Source organism: Mustelus asterias, chromosome 1, assembly GCF_964213995.1.
Source record: "Mustelus asterias chromosome 1, sMusAst1.hap1.1, whole genome shotgun sequence".
NCBI lineage: Eukaryota > Metazoa > Chordata > Chondrichthyes > Carcharhiniformes > Triakidae > Mustelus > Mustelus asterias.
In genome coordinates, this window is record NC_135801.1 from 96,413,055 (window position 1) to 96,434,272 (window position 21,218).

The window sequence follows — 21,218 nt, forward strand, 5'->3', positions numbered from 1 at the left end:
AACACATTAAAACACTAAGAAGAGGTGTCTTTCCTGTAGTTAATCTGAATGTAGTTACATTTCTGTAATTTGGTTACTTGCTGAGTAATATCTAAATTATTGTTTTTGATTTTAATTTTGAAGGGGATATCGACGGAAGGATGCCAAGGATTTATGTAATTTAGTGACTAGATTATCTTAAATTATCTCTTATTGATGTCACTTTGTCAATGAATATAGATTATGAGGTAAGTAGACTTAACATTCCTCATTAGAAAAAGCTGGAAAATGGCAGACTCTCTCGATAATTTGCAAGTCACAAAATAAAATTATATAGCTTTGTATCATATACTTCAATTCGCATGTTAAATGCAGTGGCCGGAGTTTTACCATTTTTGACAGCGGGGAGGTAAAGTGGCATTGAAGGCTTCGGCACCAATGGTGACTTTCTCCACCATATTGTCAGGAAAATAGTGCAAAAAGTTTAAAGGGGTGGCTTCCATTACAGCACACTGGCAGGGCGAGCTCAGCAAATTCGTTTTTACAAGATTGGGTGCCATTTCTAAAGGCCACCCAAGCGCACAAAAGTTAAGATGGAACTGCACCCCACTTGGCACTACCCCCTGTCGCTGTAGTGCCAGGGACAGTGCCCAGTCATGACTCACCCCCCTGACCGATGCACTCACCTGAGCTCCTCTGGCAGGTTCTGCCTGTGGAAATGCCGGCGTTGGACTGGGGTAAACACAGTAAGAAGTTTAACAACACCAGGTTAAAGTCCAACAGATTTATTTGGTAGCAAAAGCCACACAAGCTTTCGGAGCTCCAAGCCCCTCCTGAAGAAGGGGCTTGGAGCTCCGAAAGCTTGTGTGGCTTTTGCTACCAAATAAACAGGTTCTGCCTGCCAGGTGCACGCCATGGGAAACCATGTCAGCATGGGCTACCTAACAGGGGTGGGGCTGGTGTAGAGGCCTGATAATGACATTCAAATTTATTATCACGGTGTTCCTGTGATGTCACTGGTGGGGGATGGAGACAATCGCGGCGTGAACTCCCGCTGGCTTAAAACGCCACTTGGGCCTCTCACAAGACTTTCCACTCCCATCACTAAACCCACCTGAGAAGAATGGATGTGGAAAATGCTGACCAGTGAAAAACAAGCACCCTTCATTTTTATCGAGGAGAAATTAAGCTCTATTTTCAGAAAGAGTATAATCCAGGATGTAGAAGGATATGGACCTGCTGCCATGATCCCAACATGGGGAGTTCCAGATCTGTGCCATCAAGGTGAGAAACTGCTAGGAAGCCATAGGGAAGACAGAAGCTAAAAGGTTTATCTTCTTAATTCATAAATTTCATTCCATAATGGTTAGCTACAGAGCAACTAGGACAGAAATGAGATGAGGTATAAGCCTGCCTTGTCACTATTTAAGAATAAGGGGTCACTCATTTAAGACAGAGATTAGGAGAATTCTTTTCTCACAGCAGGTTGGGGGTCTCTGGAACACTCTTCCTCAAAAGGCAGCGGAAGTAGAATCATTGAATATTTTAAAGGAAAAGCTAGATAGATTCTTGATTAACAAGTAGGTGAAAGGTTATCAGAGGTAGGCAAGAATGTGGGGTTGAAGTTACAATCAGATTAGCCATGATGTTATTAAAGGCGGAACAGGCTCGAGGGGCTAAGTGGCCTACTCATGCTTCTGATTCATATGTTCATAATATAGATGAAAGTGACAAAAGAGGAAGTATTGAGCGTATAAACAAAAAAGTTAATGAACAGCAACAATGGGAGTCAAAGTAATGGACATTTTTTATGTTTATGTAAACTGTTAAGAATACAAATTTTATAAGATGATTATAAATCTTTTAATTTCAAGTAAAAAAGGAGCATATGTCCTGCTAGTTTTGATGGCAATATGCCAAGGTGACCTGATTACCATGGTACAGGAGGGCAGGTAAAGTTCTGTTGAAACTCAAGTGTCTATTTCACACCTGAACACAAAGATAGAAGCAGCTAGCCTGAATTTGGGCAAGCTTACTGTCTCAGGGGCATTGGGAAGGGAGAGAGCAAGTCCCGGATATAGAGACAGGGATAGCAGCTGCTGTGGTCAGCAAAGGGAAGAAGGATTTCTCTGTTAGCTACCAGACAGAATGCGGGTGGAAGATGTCCTCTGGTCAAAGAGATGGCACTGGTGGAATTTGAAGGATGATGGAAGATTTGTCCTACCATGGCTGAGGGAAGGAATCACCAGAGTGAGCGGCTGGAGGCCAGTTTGGCATTTCCACCATCACTATACATTATGACTCAGTGAAACAGGGAGGGGCGAGTTTGTTGGCAGCTGAAATAATATTGAATGGCTTCCTGTAAAGGCTGCAATTCGTAGAGGGTATATGGTAACATATAAATGTCAAGTGGAGGCTTTCAAGTCCACTAAAACATTAATAACGGATTGTTTCTTAGTTTAGTTCATTAGTTGCCTACAAAGCAATGTTTAACCAATGTTGATTTTAGTTTTTTACAATCTTAAAATTTTAAATTTTGTCATCCAATTCCTTTAAGTTGGTCGTAAGAATTCAAATCTCTTTGTAAAAGTTATCAGTCCTTACAGAGGTCATAACAAAATGCTTTACAATTACCTGAAATTGGTTGCAAAGCCATCGTCCGAAGTAGGTCAAATAAAGCCTTGTATTTCTTCTCTGTTCTCTTCCCCCAGGGTCGTGCTGCACATTTTTCTTCACCATAGTCTATTGGTCCATATTGACTGACCAACTCTGAATAATAATTATTGCTTCTACCTGTAAATAAATCAGATTATAATCATGTTTAATCATTGCTGAATTGTGAAGAATTTTCCGTGATTTACAATATAAAAGTCTCCTGAGGAAAAATGTAAAGTGGATCTCTTTCGCTTACTGTGCACCGCTGTCTTTTGATTTGTAAGTTAATCCCTTCTTTATAGGAATCATCCCATGGGAAAACACTAGGAAATTTGAATCACAATAACAATATCAGGAGTGACAGCAGGGAAATGGAAGGGGACTATACGAGTTACGTGTGATTCATTCAAACACAAATTCCACATCTTTAGAACGTGAAGAGTTTATGTCATAAATAATCCTCATATTTACTGATATGAATACTTTAGTATACATTGTTCTATGCTGCAGGGTGAAGAACTTCCATAAACACTCAACATGAATAGATTGGAAATCTATTAAGAGAAAGACTTCAAACAAGATAAGTCAGTTCCTTCACCAAGATGGGATTGTAACCTTCCAGGATGGTGACAAATTCCACATGTTGCATCCAACTCAAACATTTTGCTACCTATAAATTAGATTTGAACCACAAGAATCAACATTTATATAATCCAAAATGGATCCCTGCACTATCTTCAAACAAGACACAGACATGTCTCCATCCTATGTACCATGCCAACATGCAAGATTTCCAAATAATTCTGCCACTGATATCTACACTGCCAATTCACAGAATAATGGAGACATATCCTACAACTTTCTAAGTAGCAGAGCTCCAGAAAATAAACTCAAGCTTATTTTTTTGAATTTATTTTTACGGGATGTAGGTATCACTGGTTCGGCCGCATTTAATGTCTATCCCTAACTGCCCTCCATATCAGAGAGCATTTGAGAGTCAACCACATTGCTGTGTGTCTGGAGTCACATGTAGGCCAAACCAGGTACGGTTGGCAGATTTTCTTCTCTAAAGAACATTATTTTATGATAATCGACAATGGCTTCACGGTCATCATTAGACTTTTAATTCCAGATGTTTACTGAATTCAAGATTCACCATCTGCCATGGTAGGATTCAAACACTGGTCTCCAGATCTTGCCCCTGGGTCTCTTGATTATTAGTCCAGTGACAATACCAGAATGCCACTGTCTCCCCCTGATATATTAATAAATACTTGAATGCCACAAAGACCGACAAATCCCTATGATTATACACGTTAAAAACAATGGATGCAAATAAACCAAGAAAGTATCTGAATTACAAAGGGAACTTAACACAGAATTTCTGACCGGTTATAAATTTACTTGCTCATCTTTTTGCTTAATAATTTAACTTGATAAAAATCCAAACCCAGTTCTGATGTTGTGACGCAATGCTGCTTTTTCACAATGGAAAACAGTCCCTTGGGAGGCACTAAATCCAGTGGCTAAAATAACAAAGATTTTTCATTTGTCGTCCTAACAGCACTTGCAGCGTTCGATCTATTTTTGGACGATACATTAGCTTTCCAGGTCAAGAGCTCTGAATAACTTTCAAAAACTTGCTCACATATCAGGATCAGTGATGGTACTCTCAAAACCAGAGACCGATGATACACTCAAGACCACAACCTAAAACAGAAGCTCAAGTACTTACAGTAGGAAAGTCAGAGAAGATCCAAAAGTGCAAAAGTTTCAGCACCTTCAGACAAACCCATGTGTGTGAATTACTGTAAATCCTCTGCTAGCTTCATCCAGGATGTGGAGATGCCAGCATTGGACTAGTGTAAGTACAGTCCACAACACCAGGTCAAAGTCCAACAGGTTTATTTGATAGCACAAGCCACAAGCTTTCGGAGTGCTGCCTTCACGACACACAACAGCGCAGAATCGCTGAGCAGAAACTGATAGCCAAGTTCCGCACACATGAGGATGGCCTCAACCGGGATCTTGGGTTCATGTCACACTATCTGTAACCCACATGACTTGCCTGGGCTTGCAAAATCTCACTAACTGTCCTGGCTGGAGACAATACACATCTCTTTAACCTGTGCTTAACCCTCTCTCCACTCACATTGTCTGTACCTTTAAGACTTGATTACCTGTAAAGACTCGCATTCCAACCATTATTTTGTAAATTGAGTTTGTGTCTTTATATGCCCTGTTTGTGAACAGAACTCCCACTCACCTGATGAAGGGGCAACGCTTCGAAAGCTTGCGGCTTGTGCTACCAAATAAACCTGTTGGACTTTAACCTGGTGTTGTGAGACTTCTTACTGAGCTTCATCCAGACCAGAAAGTTTGAATTGTTTTTGGTTTGTATAGTTTTCCTAATATAGGCAATGCTTAAGTACTGTATTCTCCAAAACAAATTCATTAAACATTTCATTTCTAGTTTAAGTTTATTTATTGTTGTCACAAGGAGCCTTACAGTAACACTACAATGAAGTTACTGTGAAAATCCCCTAGTTGCCATACTCCAGCACCTGTTTGGGTGCACTGAAGGGAAGTTTAGCATGGTCAGTGCACCTTACCAGCACGTCTTTCACACTGTGGGAGGAAACTGGAGCACCCGGAGGAAACCTACACAGGCACAGGGAGAATGTGCAGATTCCACCCAGAGAGTGACCCAAACCGGGAATCGAACCTGGGTCCCTGGCACTGTGAGGCAACAGAGCTAACTACTGCGCCACCAATACCCGTATCTTCCATGTCCTGAGTTCCCTGTGATGATTTGCGCTTTATTAGAATTTATAATATGCAAATAAGTAAATCATGAGCTTCTCATCACAAACTTTAATTAGCCCATGATTTCCTCTACATTGATTATTTATAACAATTGATATTGTTTTTTGCACACACACACAAGTCAGTATATTTTAATTCTCTGATAAGTTCCATCAACGTTACTTACTCATTTGTTGCAACTTCTTGTGTAATCCAAGCGTTTGAAAATACTTCATGATAAGTGTTGTGACATATTTGCATTTTTTATTGTACTGTTCAACATGTTTATGGAATTTATGATCCGTTACAAGAGGATTTGAAATCTGCAAACATAAGAAAGAAATGATGTGAAATACGGCTTGAACTTGTGTTAAACACAACATAAATGGTTCTTGATGGTGCAGTGATCGCTTGCCCACTCGCCATTCTGCACATTTATTGAAAAGATCATTTGGTATTTCTATTAGTAATGAAGGCAATGGGGGAGGAAAGAAAAGAAAAACATTTACTGGAGGAAATTTTCAGGATTGATACATTTTGTAAACTTATCAGATATTTTTTAAAAAATGACTCCCAATGAATTCCATCACGTTCTCAACTAATCAAAGTGCATTCTGTACAAATATAACGGACCCGATTTACTGAATAAATGTACAGTCCTCAGGCTATTTGGTCCATCACTCTAGATTTCCCTGTGGCAGTCTCCGAGTTTCTCCCGGGTTGGCTGGCCCAACTCTCAAGTCCGCACCCTCCCGCGGTAATGAAGATTCCTCCTCTGTGGGCACTTTCTCCTGAGGAAGGTGGGCTGAGCAGAAATTTACCAGACTCTCGCCACCTCCTCAAGAATGAAAATTCAGGCCATTAGCTCTCTTTTTCTCTCCAAAAATGATGTCTGAGTGTTTCCAACATTTCCTGTTTTATTTCTTTCAGATTTCCAACATCTGCAATATTTTGCTATTGTATTTATATTTTTCACTTTCACAATATTCTTGAAGCAGTTTTGTAACATAGTGAGGTTAGTCACCTCTCAAACCTCCAAATGTTCAAAATTGAGGTGAACGACAGTAAACAAACAGGTCCAAACATCCTGGAGGAGACAGCAAACAATGAACATTTTTGTGCATCCATTCACATAATTGGAATCCGAACGTTACCTCTTGACCCCTTAGGGCGAGGAGTCGATATAACTTCACAGGACCAATGAATCCCTCAAAACCACGCACATGGTTGCTGCCTCCAAGTACGAAGTACCCAGCTGAATCATTGTGATGCACATCCTCAGGATAACTGGAAAGTAACACAATTTAGAGATTACAGTGATGTTTGCATCGTTCTACATAAAAAGGGGCGTAACTTATCCTGTAATCCATATTGTGTTGGTTGGATGCACGATAAAGATGCCCCTTACACAGAATTACAGAATACAACATCTCCAGCAAATTACTGTTTATGTTTATCTCAAATGAAGAAATAAAGATGATCTATGCCTAATGGTTATCTCCCTGAGTTATCACAGGAACACAGAAATCTCTCTCTCTCTTCAGGTACTCGGCAACCACGGACCTTTGTGATTGGGCCATGGTTATACTTGACAAGGTACTGCAGTAGTTTTCCTTGTCTTCTGCAGTTGACCAACTAGGAATCTCTCCCACTCTTACCACTTGCCATATATGGAAGGATTTACAAGTGGATAATCAACCTGTTTGGCCACGTCATGAATGGCCCTTCTTTGACCATCGAGTCCTGGAGTGGGACTTGAAACAAGCGCTTGCGGCTCAGAGGCTAAGGATGCTATCCATTGTGCCACAAGACTTCTCACAGCAATCTATAGACAATAAAAAAATGAGATCCATCTACTTGGCTTTCTATCATCCCGGTGGTTGCGTGATACAATGATAATTGAGTTGTTAATTAATCATAGCAATCAATTAATCTGCAAGAGACCCAGGCCTGTGAACAACCTCAATACTGCAGAGCTTTGGAAATCACTGGTTTAAAGTTAGGTTTTTTATCCCAAGCATCTTACACTTACCACTTTGTGTTTAAAGTTACTCATATATTGGACCCCAAATCAATTAGGGATTTTTCATAGTTGGAAATGATGAGTTCAGGATGTGTGAGTTCTGTGCTTTGCCTCATCTGGATATGGACCAACCTTCAGGGATTTCCACGTCTTTCATTCCTTTCAGGTAAGTTTTCTCCTCCTTTTACAACATTTTATTCGCTCTTACTAGTTTAGAGGTGGACGCCATCCTTAGAATCTGACAGGTGATCTACATCTCTCGGAATCCAGCCAAGAAGTCTTTTCCTTTAGATCTTTGGACTCAACAATGCTTCTGGAACACAATGGGTGGGATTTTCCAGCCACACTGCCCCAAAAACTGGAAAATCCCACCCGAGGTCAACGGACTTTGCATTGTCCACAGCAACCCCCGCCCACTACAATTCCCATGGCGAGCGTGATAGGAAAATTACCCCCAATTCCCCACATATATTGGACTGGTTGGGTGACTGTTGTCACAGAAAATTCAATGTTTACAAGGTTCATGGCATTATTGTTAAAATAATGATTTTATATACACATGTATAATACACTATTTGTACTGTTAACGACATGTGGTGATTGCAAAGAATTTCCAAATGAAAGTTCTTTTTTAAAGTGAAACATTTTCACTAAAACTGAGAGGTTGGGGAAATATGCCACCACTTAAAAAAGGGAAAATCAAAAACACAAAACACCTTTCTGTTTACAGATGGGTCATGAGAGGAAATCAGAGCTGTTTGAATTAAACCCCTTCCTGCCTGAAACAATAGAAATTTTCACCATAACAAATTGTTTCAGAAACTAAAGATGTTTGGCAAATTAAATCTCAAAATAGTTTCTAACAATATATTTTAACTTACACATAAAATGCATCTTCTCTGTTTTGCAGTTCTTCTCCATAGCTGACTGACAAAGTCATCTATTAAAAAGATGAATAATCAAAATAATGTCTTGGAAAATTATTATTCACAAACATTTTCACTCAGAATGAATTGTCATTAAGTAATCGAGTAGAAAAGCTTTATCAGTTGCTTTGTTAAGTAGAAATGTTATTGCAAACCAGATATTCACTCAGAAGACAGAAGTGATCTTATTAGAGTGAATGCATTTAATATTAAAAAAGGCACATTAATACCCTTCTATCTTGCAAGGTTAAATCCATTCGACACCATTGCCTCAATGCGAGTTTGAAATGTGACCTTCCAGCAATGTATTTTCCAGAGATCAGCAGCATCTGAAAGTGAATGTTACCTGAAGGAAAATCACAACATCATAGAGTTGCCAACATCATGGAGCTCAAACATCATGTGGGTGATTAAATGCCCTATAGATTCTTTTTAAATGCTGCCTTACCAACTTACAGATCTATTGAAGAAGAAAACCCCACATTCAAAGGACTTCTCTATTTTCTATCCACACCCATGTACACTCTGTTTATTGCTTCATTATATGGGGGGGTGCAATTCTCAGGGCCCGTTCTCTGCAGGCGTAAATCCCGCTATGGCTACTAACTCTCACAAGAGGGCTGTGAAATCAATGAGTTTCACACTGCTTTTCTCGCCTGATCCAGCACTCTGTGCAATTTGGGAAAATTACAGCCAGGATTTCTCTGCTCGAAGGTGATAACAGTGCCATTTCTGATTGTCTCTCCATCGCTCTCGCTATCCACATTCCCTTTGGAACATTCAATCCACTCTTGCTCTGTCCAAAATTGTTTGTGAACCCTTGCAGTGTACAAAATTGCCACCGTGTTTGACCAGCTAACGATAGTGTCAACACATCTAAAGTAATTCAGTGCCTCTGGAGTGCTATGGAACATATGAAAGGTGTTATATAACTGCAAGATCTTACCCTCGTCCTCACCTCTGAATCAGAAAGTTGTGTGTTTAAATCTTACTCAAAGATCTGAGTATAAATTTGAACCCTTAAACAGAGCACTAAGGGACTGCTATCTAATTTAATTTCAACATTTCACCTGACGAAGGAGCAGTGCTCCAAAAGCTTGTGATTTTAAATAAACCTATAGCCTGGTGGCGTGACCTTTCACCTAATTTAAAGACTGCATCCCCAGTGGAACATCAAACTGTGGCTACTTTTACCTGTTCAGGTGGTAGGTTCAGTTTTTCATTTGGTTTCAGAGGCGGGGCAGGATGCGGGTGAGCCAGCAATTACCCACTACCAGCCAGCGTGCCAGCTTGCTAACATGTTCCCACCTCTGGGCCATTTTGGATGGAACAGCACTGGGTGTCAGCTGACAGCTACCTGCCCACCATTTGTCGGTTGCCAATCAAGTCAATTAAAGAACCTATGAAGATCTTTTTGCACATGCTGACTGGAATTTTCCATTTGGCATACAGGTCTCCTGCTGTAGCCAAAACATAGCCAAGGGGGCCACAACCAGGAGGCCACCACCTGGCAGTAGACCAGGGGTGGTAGGTCTAGCATTCCATCTTGCGAGGAGCCTCCAATCCCACATCGATCACAGACATCGAGCATGGCTGCAGCTGCTGCTCATCCATTGGAGGGGTTACCCCTCTATGATGTCTTGCCTGGCAGCTCTGGATGCTTTGTATTTAGTAATGTAAAGGTGGTCTTCAAAGGGCCACTCCAGCCCGAGATGCTATAGAATCCCTACAGTGCAGAAAGAGGCCATTCAGCCCGTTGAGTTTGCAGTGACTCTCTGACTGAGAATCTTACCCAGGCCCTCTCCCCTGTCCAATCCCCTACACATCTTTGGACTCTAAAGGGCAATTTATCATGCCCAATTCACCTAACCTGCAAATCTTTGGACTGTGGGAGAACGTGCAAACTCCACACAGTCATCAGAGGCCAGAATTGAATCCGGGTTCCTAGTGCTGTGAGTTAGCAATGTTAACCACTGTGCCGCCCATGCCTTTTCTCTCTCTCTTTCTTCTACCCACATCTGTGGCAATCTCAGGATTGCTCCCAGTGCCACATGCTAGTGAGTAGGTTTAATCATGGTCTACAAAAGGAAATCAGACTGCTATCTGAAAAGAAAGAATGTGCAAGGTTACGGGGATAAGGCAGGAACTGGGACTGGATGGAATGTTCTTTCAGCGAGCCAGTGCAGACTCGATGGGCCGAATGGTCTCCATCTGCACTGTAAAGTTTCTGTGATTTAAAGAAGCAACTCAAAATGTACAACAAAATACATTCCACTGAAAAGCAAAAAACTGAGCCAGGAAGATCCATCGGTGGCTAAAGATCCATCAGTGGCTAACGCAAGAAGTTATGGGTGGTAGTAGATTAAAAGAAGAGGCTTAAAATGTTGCAAACAAGAGCAGCAAGTCCAAAGATTGGGAGTGTTAGAAACTAACAAGCAGCCATTAAAAGTTGATAAAAAAGGGAACAAAATGAGAGTAAACTCGCTAGAAATATAAAAACAGATTGTAAGAGCATTTATAAGTATACAAAAAGAATTAGATTAATTAAAGTAAACACTGGTCCCTTAGAAGCAGGGACAGGAGAAATTATCATGGGGAATAAGGAAATCATGGAGGCATTGAACAAACATTTTGTGTCTGTCTTCACATTAGAAGACACAAGTTGAATACCAGAAATAGAGGCTGACCTCAGGGCTAAAAAGAGTGAGGAAATTAAGGTAATTAATATCAGCAGTGAAAACGTATTGGAAAAACTTAAGGTACTAAAATCCAACAAATCCCCGGGACCTGATGACCTGCGCCCGAGGGTTCTAAAGGTGATGGCTGCAGAGATAGTTATGATTATGATTTTCCAAAATTCCTTAGATTGGAGAATGGACAAGAACTATGGTGTGCTACTCCTCTTCTTTCGTTTATGACACCGTTAACTACTGTATTCCTTCCTCCAACCCCTCTGCGCTCATCTGCTGCAACGTTTGCTTATTCCATTCCTACCCGTCTCCAAAAAGGCAATCATCACTTCCAACAACTTCTCCCACATGCACACAGTCACCTCCTTACCAAAGGGAAACTGAAAGCAGCAATTCAGTACTACAAATGCTATGATTATCTGGCAATTTCAGAAACATGGCTTACCATCTTGCGTTAGAAACAGCAATGGGGTGGCATAGCTCTGCTTCTCATTGACGTGATGAAAAACTCCACAGAGGGGCCTTTTACATTCATGTAGTACATAAATCCACATTGACACAGTAAACCTATCAGACAATTTTGATGAAATAGTCTGATTATATTACAGGCCAAGAAGATTCCACAAATAACTCTGAGCAATACGTTGTCTAAACTATGAAAACCGATTTCAGAAGCAACTTAACACGTGTGTTTGCTTTGTCCAATGTGTGGCCTGTGGGCCGGATGGGGCCTGCAAAGCCCCCCAGTGTGGCCCCCGGAGATAGTTCTCAAAATGCTGGTAAGTAGGAGAGAAAGATTCTGGAAAAACTGCGGGAGAGAGGGAGGGAAAGGGTGCAAGTGAGAGAGAGTGGGAGAGTGACAGAGTGTGTGGAAGAGAGAGTGAGTGAGTGGCCCTGTCCCGCCAGAGTGACGGTGTAAACCACGTCCCCAGTTTTATTTGCCTAGAGTGCACTAACATCTGGACAGAAAACACGGCTGTACAAGCAGACCATAAGACATAGGAGCAGAATTAGGCCACTCGGCCCATTGAGTCTGCTCCGCCATTCAATCATGGCTGATATTTTTCTCATCCCCATTCTCCTGCCTTTTCCCCCATAACCCCTGATCCCTCATTAATCAAGAACCTATCTATCTCTGTCTTAAAGACACTCAATGATCTGGCCTCCACAGCCTTCTGCATCAAAGAGTTCCACAGATTCACCACCCTCTGGATGAAGAAATTCCTCCTCATTTCTGTTTTAAAGGATCGTCCCTTTAGCCTGAGATTATGCCCTCTGGTTCTAGTTTTTCCTACTAGTGGAAACATCCTCTCCACATCCACTCTATCCAAGCCTCGCAGTATCCAGTAAGTTTCAATAAGATCCCCTCTCATCCTTGTAAACTCCAACGAGTACAGACCCAGAGTCCTCAACCGTTCCTCATACGACAAGCTCTTCATTCCAGGGATCATTCTTGTGAACCTCTTCTGGACGCTTTCCAAGGTCAGCACATCCTTCCTTAGATATGGGGCCCAAAACTGCTCAGAAGTATAACCCTGCTCTTGTATTCTAGCCCTCTCAACATGAATGCTAACATTGCATTTGCCTTCCTAGCTGCTGTCTGAACCTGCACGTTAACCTTAAGAAAATCTTGAACAATGACTCCCAAGTCCCTTTGTGTTTCTGATTTCCGAAGCATTTTCCCATTTAGAAAATAGTCTATGCCTTCATTCCTCCTTCCAAAGTGCATAACCTCACACTTTTCCACATTGTATTCCATCTGCCACTTATCTGCCTACTCTCCTAACCTGTCCAAGTCCTTCTGCAGCCTCCCTGCTTCCTCAATACCACCTGTCCCTCCAAATATCTTTGTATCCTCTGCAAACTTAACAGTGCCTTCAGTTCCTTCCTCCAAATAATTAATGTATATTGTGAAAAGTTGTGGTCCCAGCACTGACCCCTGAACTACACCTCTAGTCACCGGCTGCCATCCTGAAAAAGACCCCTTTATCCCCACTCTCTGCCTTCTGCCAGTCAGGCAATCCTCTATCCATGCCAGGATCTTACCCTTAACACTATGGGCACTGAACTTATTTAACAGTCTCCTATGCGGCACCTTGTCAAAGGCCTTCTGGAAATCTAAATAAATCACGTCCACTGGTTCTCCTTTATATAACTTCCTTGTTACCTCCTCAAAGAACTCTAACAGATTTGTCAGACATGATGTCCCCTTGACAAAGCCGTGTTGACTCAGTCCTACTTTATCATGCACTTCCAAGTACACTGCGATCTCATCGTTAATAACGGACTCTAAAATCTTGCCAATGACTGAAGTCAGGCTAACCGGCCTATAATTTCCCATCTGCTGCCTCCCTCCTTTCTTAAACAGCAGTGTTACATTAGCTCCTTTCCAGTCCTCTGGCACCCTCCCTACCTCCAGTGATTCCTGAAAGATCACCACCAATGCCTCCACAATTTCCTCAGCTATCTCTTTTAGAACACTGGGGTGTAGTCCATCTGGTCCAGGTGATTTATCCACCTTCAGACCTTTCAGTTTCCCCAGAACTTTCTCCTTAGTGATGGCCACTACACTCACCTGTGCCCCCTGACTCTCCTGGAGCTCTGGCATCCCACTGGTGTCTTCCACCAGTTACACACCAGTTTTCTCGTCTCAGGCAGCACTCTGTGCACTGAGGGGAAGATTCCACCGCTCAACTTTATTTGAAGTTCATGTTTAATGTTAGCTTTCTGAAATTTACTCATCAACCCCTTGAGTGAGAAAAGGTGAAAGTGTGCACCCACTCGCAAGTGAAAAGATTGAACAAGTCTTCTTTAGAACAATTTAAATAGCAACATTTTGTTATAAGACATTCCAAGGTGCATTTAAAGCAGAATTAGACGTTGAACCACATAAGGTAATATTAATATAGACAGCAAAAAACTTGGTCAAAGTGGTCGGTTTTAAGGAGTATCTTGCTATGTGTATCTGCTGAGCCTTGTTTCAATTCAAAACACAATTCAAGACATTGTATTATTTTCTAATGTAGGTCAGCAGGATATTAGAACTATAAATTACAAATATGAATGTCAACAAGGGTACCATTTGGAATATTCTGGCCATACCTCGGATTATTAACAAGTCGGTTGCTTGCCACTTCCACTTCCGGGTTATTAAATTTTTTTAGTTTCCTTGTTATTCCAAAATTCAAACCAGACGATGCAAATGGGAAACTAAGTAGCTCCACAACATCTAGAAGAAAAGAAAGTTAATAATCATACGTAAACGTATTCAAGATGAAATAATCTGTTGATAAGGGAAGGCTCCATTAAAATTAAATCTATTTGCCAGAGAAAAATCTGACCTGAACAAAAAAGTCAAACCTAGCTAAAAAAGACTCGTGGTAGAATCATAGAAAGTTTACAGCACAGAAAGAGGCCACTTGGCCCATCATGTCTGGGCTGGCTGAAAAATGAGCCATCCAGCCCAATCTCACTTTCCAGCATTTGGTTCATAGCTCTGCGGGTTACAGCACTTGAGGTCCAGATCCAGACACCTTTTAAATGAGTTGAGGGTTTCTGCTTCTCCTCCCCATTCAGATTGCGAGTTCCAGACCCAAACAACCTTCTAGGTGAAAAAACGTATGATGATTAGCAGCACCTAACAATGATTAAACAATAAATAATAGCAGGCAGAGATCATTTTGAAATTCAGGCCCCTTTTAGTGATCAGAATATCGCATCTATGCTATTCACTTCACTTTTTCCATGTTGTGGAATATAGTATTTGTAAATAAAATGGGGGGAACAATTCAAAAATAAAATGGCCACGCAATGATTTGTTGTATTTTTTAAATCAAGATGAATAAATTTTGTACAATTTGTGTTTGTAATTTACCAAACAGCTGTAGACAACAATTCAGCTCAACAGTGATTTCAAAGATTCTTGGGGCAGAATTCAGTGTCACCCAGCATTGAGTTTGGAGGCAAGAGGTGGCATTTAATCAAGGGGTAGAGTGTTGGGCGGGTGTTGCGGGATGTTGGATACCGTTTGGTAGGTCTGAATGAAGTCTTTGTCCTCTCATGTAGGTGAACTGTATATGCTTATTAATTACATGAACTGTGTACAAATATATATGGTCAAGGGTTCAAACTAGGGACTGTGTTCATTACTTGCTTGTAGACACGGCTATGTCCAACACTAGACTGACTCCTAGGTCCAGATCTTCTGTTCTCTAACATCACTGTGTGGATGGTACTGTGCTCAGGCCCAATTAACTCAATGGGGGCGATTTTACCACTCTATGCTTCATAGAGTCCACAGGAGGATTCATGCCGGTAGTGGAGGCGGGGGGGGGGGGGGGGGGGCAATCCCACCCGAGGCGCCTACTGGGAGATTGGCGCATGTGCAGTGGCTCCCCCATTGCCAGCCTCCGATGACTTCCCCAATACCCACCCTCCCCCTGCCACCCAATTGCGTCAAGTTGCTACTCCTTTAATTTTCCAGCTTTTGAATTTCTGCTCCAGTTTCTGAGGTTCTGGCGTTTTCCAAGAGCTGCCACCAGGTGTAGGGTGTTGGATATCTTTCACCAAGTCTTGATGAAGTCTTCACAGTCTTAAGTAGGTTAACTGTATGTATTTAACTATAGGAATTATGTACATATATACAATAAAGAGTTCAAGCTAGGAGCTGTCCCCAAGCTTGCTTACGCACTTGGCTCTGTCCAACGCTAGACTGACCCCTAGGTGCAGGTTATGTGTTCTCTTACCTCACTGTACTCAATGCCACGTTAACCCTATTGTGCCAGACCCTTATACTGCAGTGGGGACCCTGCTACCTTCCTGCCTCCACACAATTAAGTCCAGGGCGAGGAGGTTAATGGGTTGCCTTCTCATCCAGACATGAATTGAGGACATTCAAATGGTCAATTAATGCCTTCTTAATGGGCTCATCCACTGTTGCTAATATTCAAGCAGCAGTGGGCGAGGGTCCATCTGTCTACCAAATATGGCACCAGAGCGAGGCGTCTTCTTGCAAGCTGTGCCCAGCATACCTTCTAATTCTACCTTACTCTCGTTCTACGCTTCTAAAACTTTATTCTAACTCTCTTAAACTCTCTAACAATTCCACCCTAGCTACGACTGTAACACTACATTCTACGCTCTCTCCTTTCCTTCTCCGTGTATGGTACGCTTTGTCTGCATAGCATACAAGAAACAGTATTTTTCACTGTATACTAATACATGTGACAATAATAAGTCAAATCAAATCAAAAACCTCATGGCATGTCTGAACAGCAAAATCGATGGGATCTTGCAGGGGTGGGAAGATGGCATTCCTTGTTCAAGGGCACTCGATGCCTGATTGAGGAACCCAACATTGGGAAGTGGGCAGGGGGTAGGGTGATGAAAGCCACCCTTCTACCCTTGCATCCGACCTCCTGTTAATAATAGATCAGATACTTCATTGATTAAGTAATAGCGATTTCAGTATGAATCACAATGGTCTTCCATGAGGTTTTGGTCTATCCATCGTGAATGAGTAGAAATGAGTGTACTGAATGAATTTTCACAGACCAGAATGTTCATTCTTATAGAAGGAGTTGAAACAGTTTCTGCTTGTATACAAATACATTTGTATTGATTGTATGTTTTCTCATTTAGGGATTAATTATTGTTAAATTCACTCAAAACTCAACTTCAAACCAATGGAGTGATTAAATATAGGCACCTAAATGTATTAGACTTTTTGTAGCATCTGATGGAAAAATCACATTCTTTGAATGCCTTTCTTCAGGAAGGCATTAAATTGATAATACAATATTCCTCTAGCCAAGACTTTGTTTCTCTAAACCCAGCTTTCTGTTTATATCAAAGATATTTCTTAAGAAAGATAACTCAATATGAGTTAATGGCCCAAGCCCATTATCGTGCAAGCTTGATGTCAAAATAGGACGCATTAAAGCATCCAGCGGGATAATGGCAACCATAATCATTACTTACCATGCATTGCACAAACTCACGAATGGACTTAAGACCACTACTTTCTGTCCTGAAAAGTGTCTAGTCCACCTCAGATTACTTTTGAAGGATAAAATGTCTCAAAAACTTTAAGCAACAGGTGAAGCTGGCTGTTTCAGACTGCTACCATGCAGTAGCAACACAAGTGGTATTCTCCACTAACAAGATGATACCTTCAAGTCAAAAAGGAGTTCTGCCTACTGCATAAATTATTAATGTAGCCTGTAAATTCTGGCCTGTGTGTGCTAGGTACGTAGGCTGTACATTCAAATGACCGGTGGATCATATCAAACAGCACATCCCTTTGGCTGTTCACAACAGGCAAGGTATAGACCATACTCAACCAAAACTCAGAATATGATGTTCAACTTTAAATGTGATTCCATGATTGGATAATCCTGATTGTGCTCAGAATTACACCAACAACAAATCTATTATCTGTTGGATTCAGAGTGTGACTCACCTCCGCGTTCTAGAAGCTACATTTATTTACACGCAGAGCCTTGATCTTTGCAAACAGAAAGAACATGTTCACACTTGGGGGACAGCCATGGTCCAGTTCATTCCCCAAGTAAAGGCTTCTACTAGAGTAACTTGCCTAGTTTGAATTTAAACAAAAGCTTAGCAATTAACTGTTCCCTGGTGCATCCTCCATGGCAACACCTCTGCAAATCAAAATCCATTCGCCAAACAATCAGCATCCTTTTCTCATACAGTAAAAATTGTTGTTTCTGAGATTTGGTATTCTTGTGAAACTGTCCTGATGAGTGCAAGATGAAAAGCTTCGCCAGCATGTCTCTTTTTCCAGTAATATTCAAATTTTGTACCACCAAGTGACAATAGGTTTTTCTTTAAATGGTATTTGTATTTCATATTGTTTCTCTTCAGGTTGGCTGGACTTTTGTTCTTGTAAACAATTCTATTGAATTGTAAACAATATTTTAGTTGTTTTAGCCTGTAAATTCTGATCTGAATTTAACACTGATCCATGCACAATGAGAGCAAGGGAGAGAATACCACCACATTTAATTTTGAAGAATGCCCATGAGCAAGGGTAATTAACAACCACCAATTGATGCAAATCTCAGGATGAACAAAGAAGTTTCTATATTATATGAGACCAGATTTTCTTTCGGTGCTACTGAGAGTACATTGAGAATAAAGACAAGCTAACATTGATAGAGCATCATGCCATCAAAAGACCTCAGTATTTCGCAGTCAATTATGTTTGGACTCCAGTAGGCAAATCCAGGAAGAAATATTTCTACACAAGCACAAACTCGTAACACCAACATGATAGAATCTGATATTGTATTTTCTCAATCTTTCATTCACTAATCCAGAAAATGCTAACTGTGCATAATGTCCATGACAGTTAGCAATCTGCTGCATTGAACAAGTTTTTAAAACAGCAGAAGTAAGTTTGAAACTTTCTGCATTATGTCACAGAATCCCTACAGTGCAGAAGGAGGCCATTCGGTCCATCGAGTCTGCATCAACCACAATCCCACCCAGGCTCTATCCCCATAACCCTACTTATTTACCTTACTAACCCCCTGACACTAAGGGGCAATTTACCATGGCCCAATCAACCTAACTCGCACATCTTTGGACTATGGGAGGAAACCAGAGCACCCAGAGGAAACCCACGTAGACACAGGGAGAATGTGCAAACTCCACACAGACAGTGACCCAAGCTGGAATTGAACCTGGGTCCCTGGCGTTGTGAGACAACAGTGCGAACCATTGTGCCATCGTACTGCCCCAGTGCCACCATACACTAACTTGGAGTCTCCCTTTGTTTTTCAGACTCAGTTTGAAATATTTTGAATGGAATAATGCCTATGCATTTTTTGACTGATACAAAATTGTAACCAAAGTAAAAAGGATTAATCTCATAATAATTACAAAGACAGAAAATGCCTTAAGTGCAGGGTAGATCTGTATATTTGTCAAATGGGTAATATTTTGTTGGAATGATAATCAGGCAGCTTCTAAAACAGGCAGATGATCTGTTCCATTACATTACCCTCTTGAAAGCAAAGTCAAAAATCTCTCCGCGATGTATGTTTCATGTACATCTTCATTTTCAGTGCTTATTTCATACATGATGTTCTTTTCAGGATAACGAAAAACAGAGGGCTAAAACAGACTCATGAACGAACACAAGTCTGAACTCAGTAATATGTTAGTATATCTGAGGTATTCCTATTGCATTAATGATGTTGTAATTTTAAAATAATCTTTGATTCAATTGGACTATCTGGGAATAATCAATTTCTACAATTGTTCATATAGTAGGTATTACCTGGGAAACTATTGAGGCTGAGCGTACCTCTACATCTGAGAGAATTTAATAAAGCCCTTGAGGAAAATAAATAAACAGGTGTGGAGGAAAAGTAACCCAAAGAAATTAGACTAGAGCAGCCATTTTTTTCTGTACAGCCAACTGCAGCACATGGTCTCCTATGTTGAACTTTGGTTAAGTAAATGAAATAAAAGGCATGTACCATTTTCAAGCAAACATTGTGGTATTTGCTTTTCTTTTATTGCCTGTATCTTCTCTTTGTCCCACTGAAGGCATTCTTTATGATCTTTGTAAGGCCGTTCATAAGGGCTTAATGTCTTCAGTAATTTGTAGGTTCTAGTCATAGCTTGTTCATATACAGCCGCATTAAGATTCTTGTAAGCTTCAAAATCAGTATTTATAATCCAAGCTCTTAAAATGACATTATTTATGACAAAGGAACGTCGAATCAAATAATCGGGTCTGTATAACATGATGCTTGGAAATCTCACCCACAGAGTCCGAATTCTCAAGGTATGAAGATGTTTCTCACATTTCCATCTTTTCCTGTAAATAGTGATTCCAGTTTTAACATCGGTTGAAACTATCACCTCAACACCAACAGTACTGGGTTCAGAACATAAATATTCAATGGGAAGTTTGTAGTCAGCCTCGATCATATCAGCTGCATTAATAAATCGGATGAAACCTTTATGCAGTCTGTCTGTTGAAGTTTGCAGAACAGAGGTGGTTTGTGTGGTATTTTTACTGAGTGAAGGTATTGGCATCTGGAAAAGAATTCATAAAATACAAATTTCTATTAAATTCACCATCTGAACAACATGAATGGCATTTATTTTTTCAATTAAAAGTATCAGTATTTTAGACCTTTTAATTATCTCATATATATATCATCTGAAATGGCCTTTTAGTGTTTTCTGATCAGCAAACAAGATACATCAGTAAAATGAAACTCAGAAAAATACTAAGAAAAACTTAAAGCAGATGAGTGCTAATCCTATCATCATTGCTTTGCTAAACTTTAGAATTTGTTAGTTACAGAAATCAGTCTTTTTTGGAAAAGCTGGAACTTAATTACACATTTTACTTAATTTACAAATGTTTTTGTGACTTCACAGCGGCCAGTTATAGTACTCTGGTTTAAGATGACCCAGACATTGCCACAGTTTCAACTGATGCTGCTAAAGCCAACCATTTCCAATGCTTCCAGTGGTGGAAAAAATTCACCTGTTGTACTTAGTGGCATCAATACCATTATAGGTCTGTAAAGCTATTATAAATGATCTTTGTCACAAGGCTATGCCCCTTTATTTTTTGAAAATATAACTTTTCAACTTTCAACAGACTCAAAATTTAGTAATTTGAACTGAGATAGAGCAAACCTCTTAAAAATGCAAGGCTACATTCCAATGTGAAGCTGAGAAACAAATAAATCACTCTCAAGGGAGTGTGAAAAGAGAGACATTTCCTATAATACAGACACCTATCAAACCTTGTGACTGTCTAAGGAAGAGACAAACAAAATGCAAAATACTGGATGTTGAAACAACATCTGCCACAGACAGACACCCAAAACCTCCTGGAAATACACAATGAGTGAAGTATTTTAAGAGAAGACTGCCCAGCCACTAGAGAGATCGCAGATGATACAAATGGTGTCAAGAAAGTCTTAAGCAGAGGAAACAGGCTGAACACTACTCTCTCTCTCTCGTGGAATAAGTATGTTGCCAGGTTCAAGAAGCCAACTCAAAATCTATCAGCAAACAAAGATCTCAATAATTGCAATATCTTCTGCATCTGACCGCACCCAAGAAACTAGCCAACTCAAAGATCTA

General features: G+C 40.6%; 1 protein-coding gene across 2 annotated transcripts in view; it reads right to left on the reverse strand.

Annotated features, from left to right (window-relative positions):
• The window catches only part of LOC144495534 (protein sel-1 homolog 3-like), an 83,715-nt gene that overhangs the window by 52,245 nt on the left and 10,252 nt on the right, over positions 1-21,218 (reverse strand). For both annotated transcript variants that reach the window (XM_078215607.1, XM_078215618.1), the window contains 8 exons: positions 19,586-20,150; positions 14,181-14,307; positions 11,524-11,645; positions 8,619-8,734; positions 8,344-8,402; positions 6,594-6,726; positions 5,627-5,762; positions 2,614-2,772 (listed from right to left, as the gene is read on the reverse strand). In XM_078215607.1, coding sequence (XP_078071733.1) covers positions 2,614-2,772; positions 5,627-5,762; positions 6,594-6,726; positions 8,344-8,402; positions 8,619-8,734; positions 11,524-11,645; positions 14,181-14,307; positions 19,586-20,150 — 1,417 coding nt within the window. The remainder of the gene's footprint in view (positions 1-2,613; positions 2,773-5,626; positions 5,763-6,593; positions 6,727-8,343; positions 8,403-8,618; positions 8,735-11,523; positions 11,646-14,180; positions 14,308-19,585; positions 20,151-21,218) is intronic.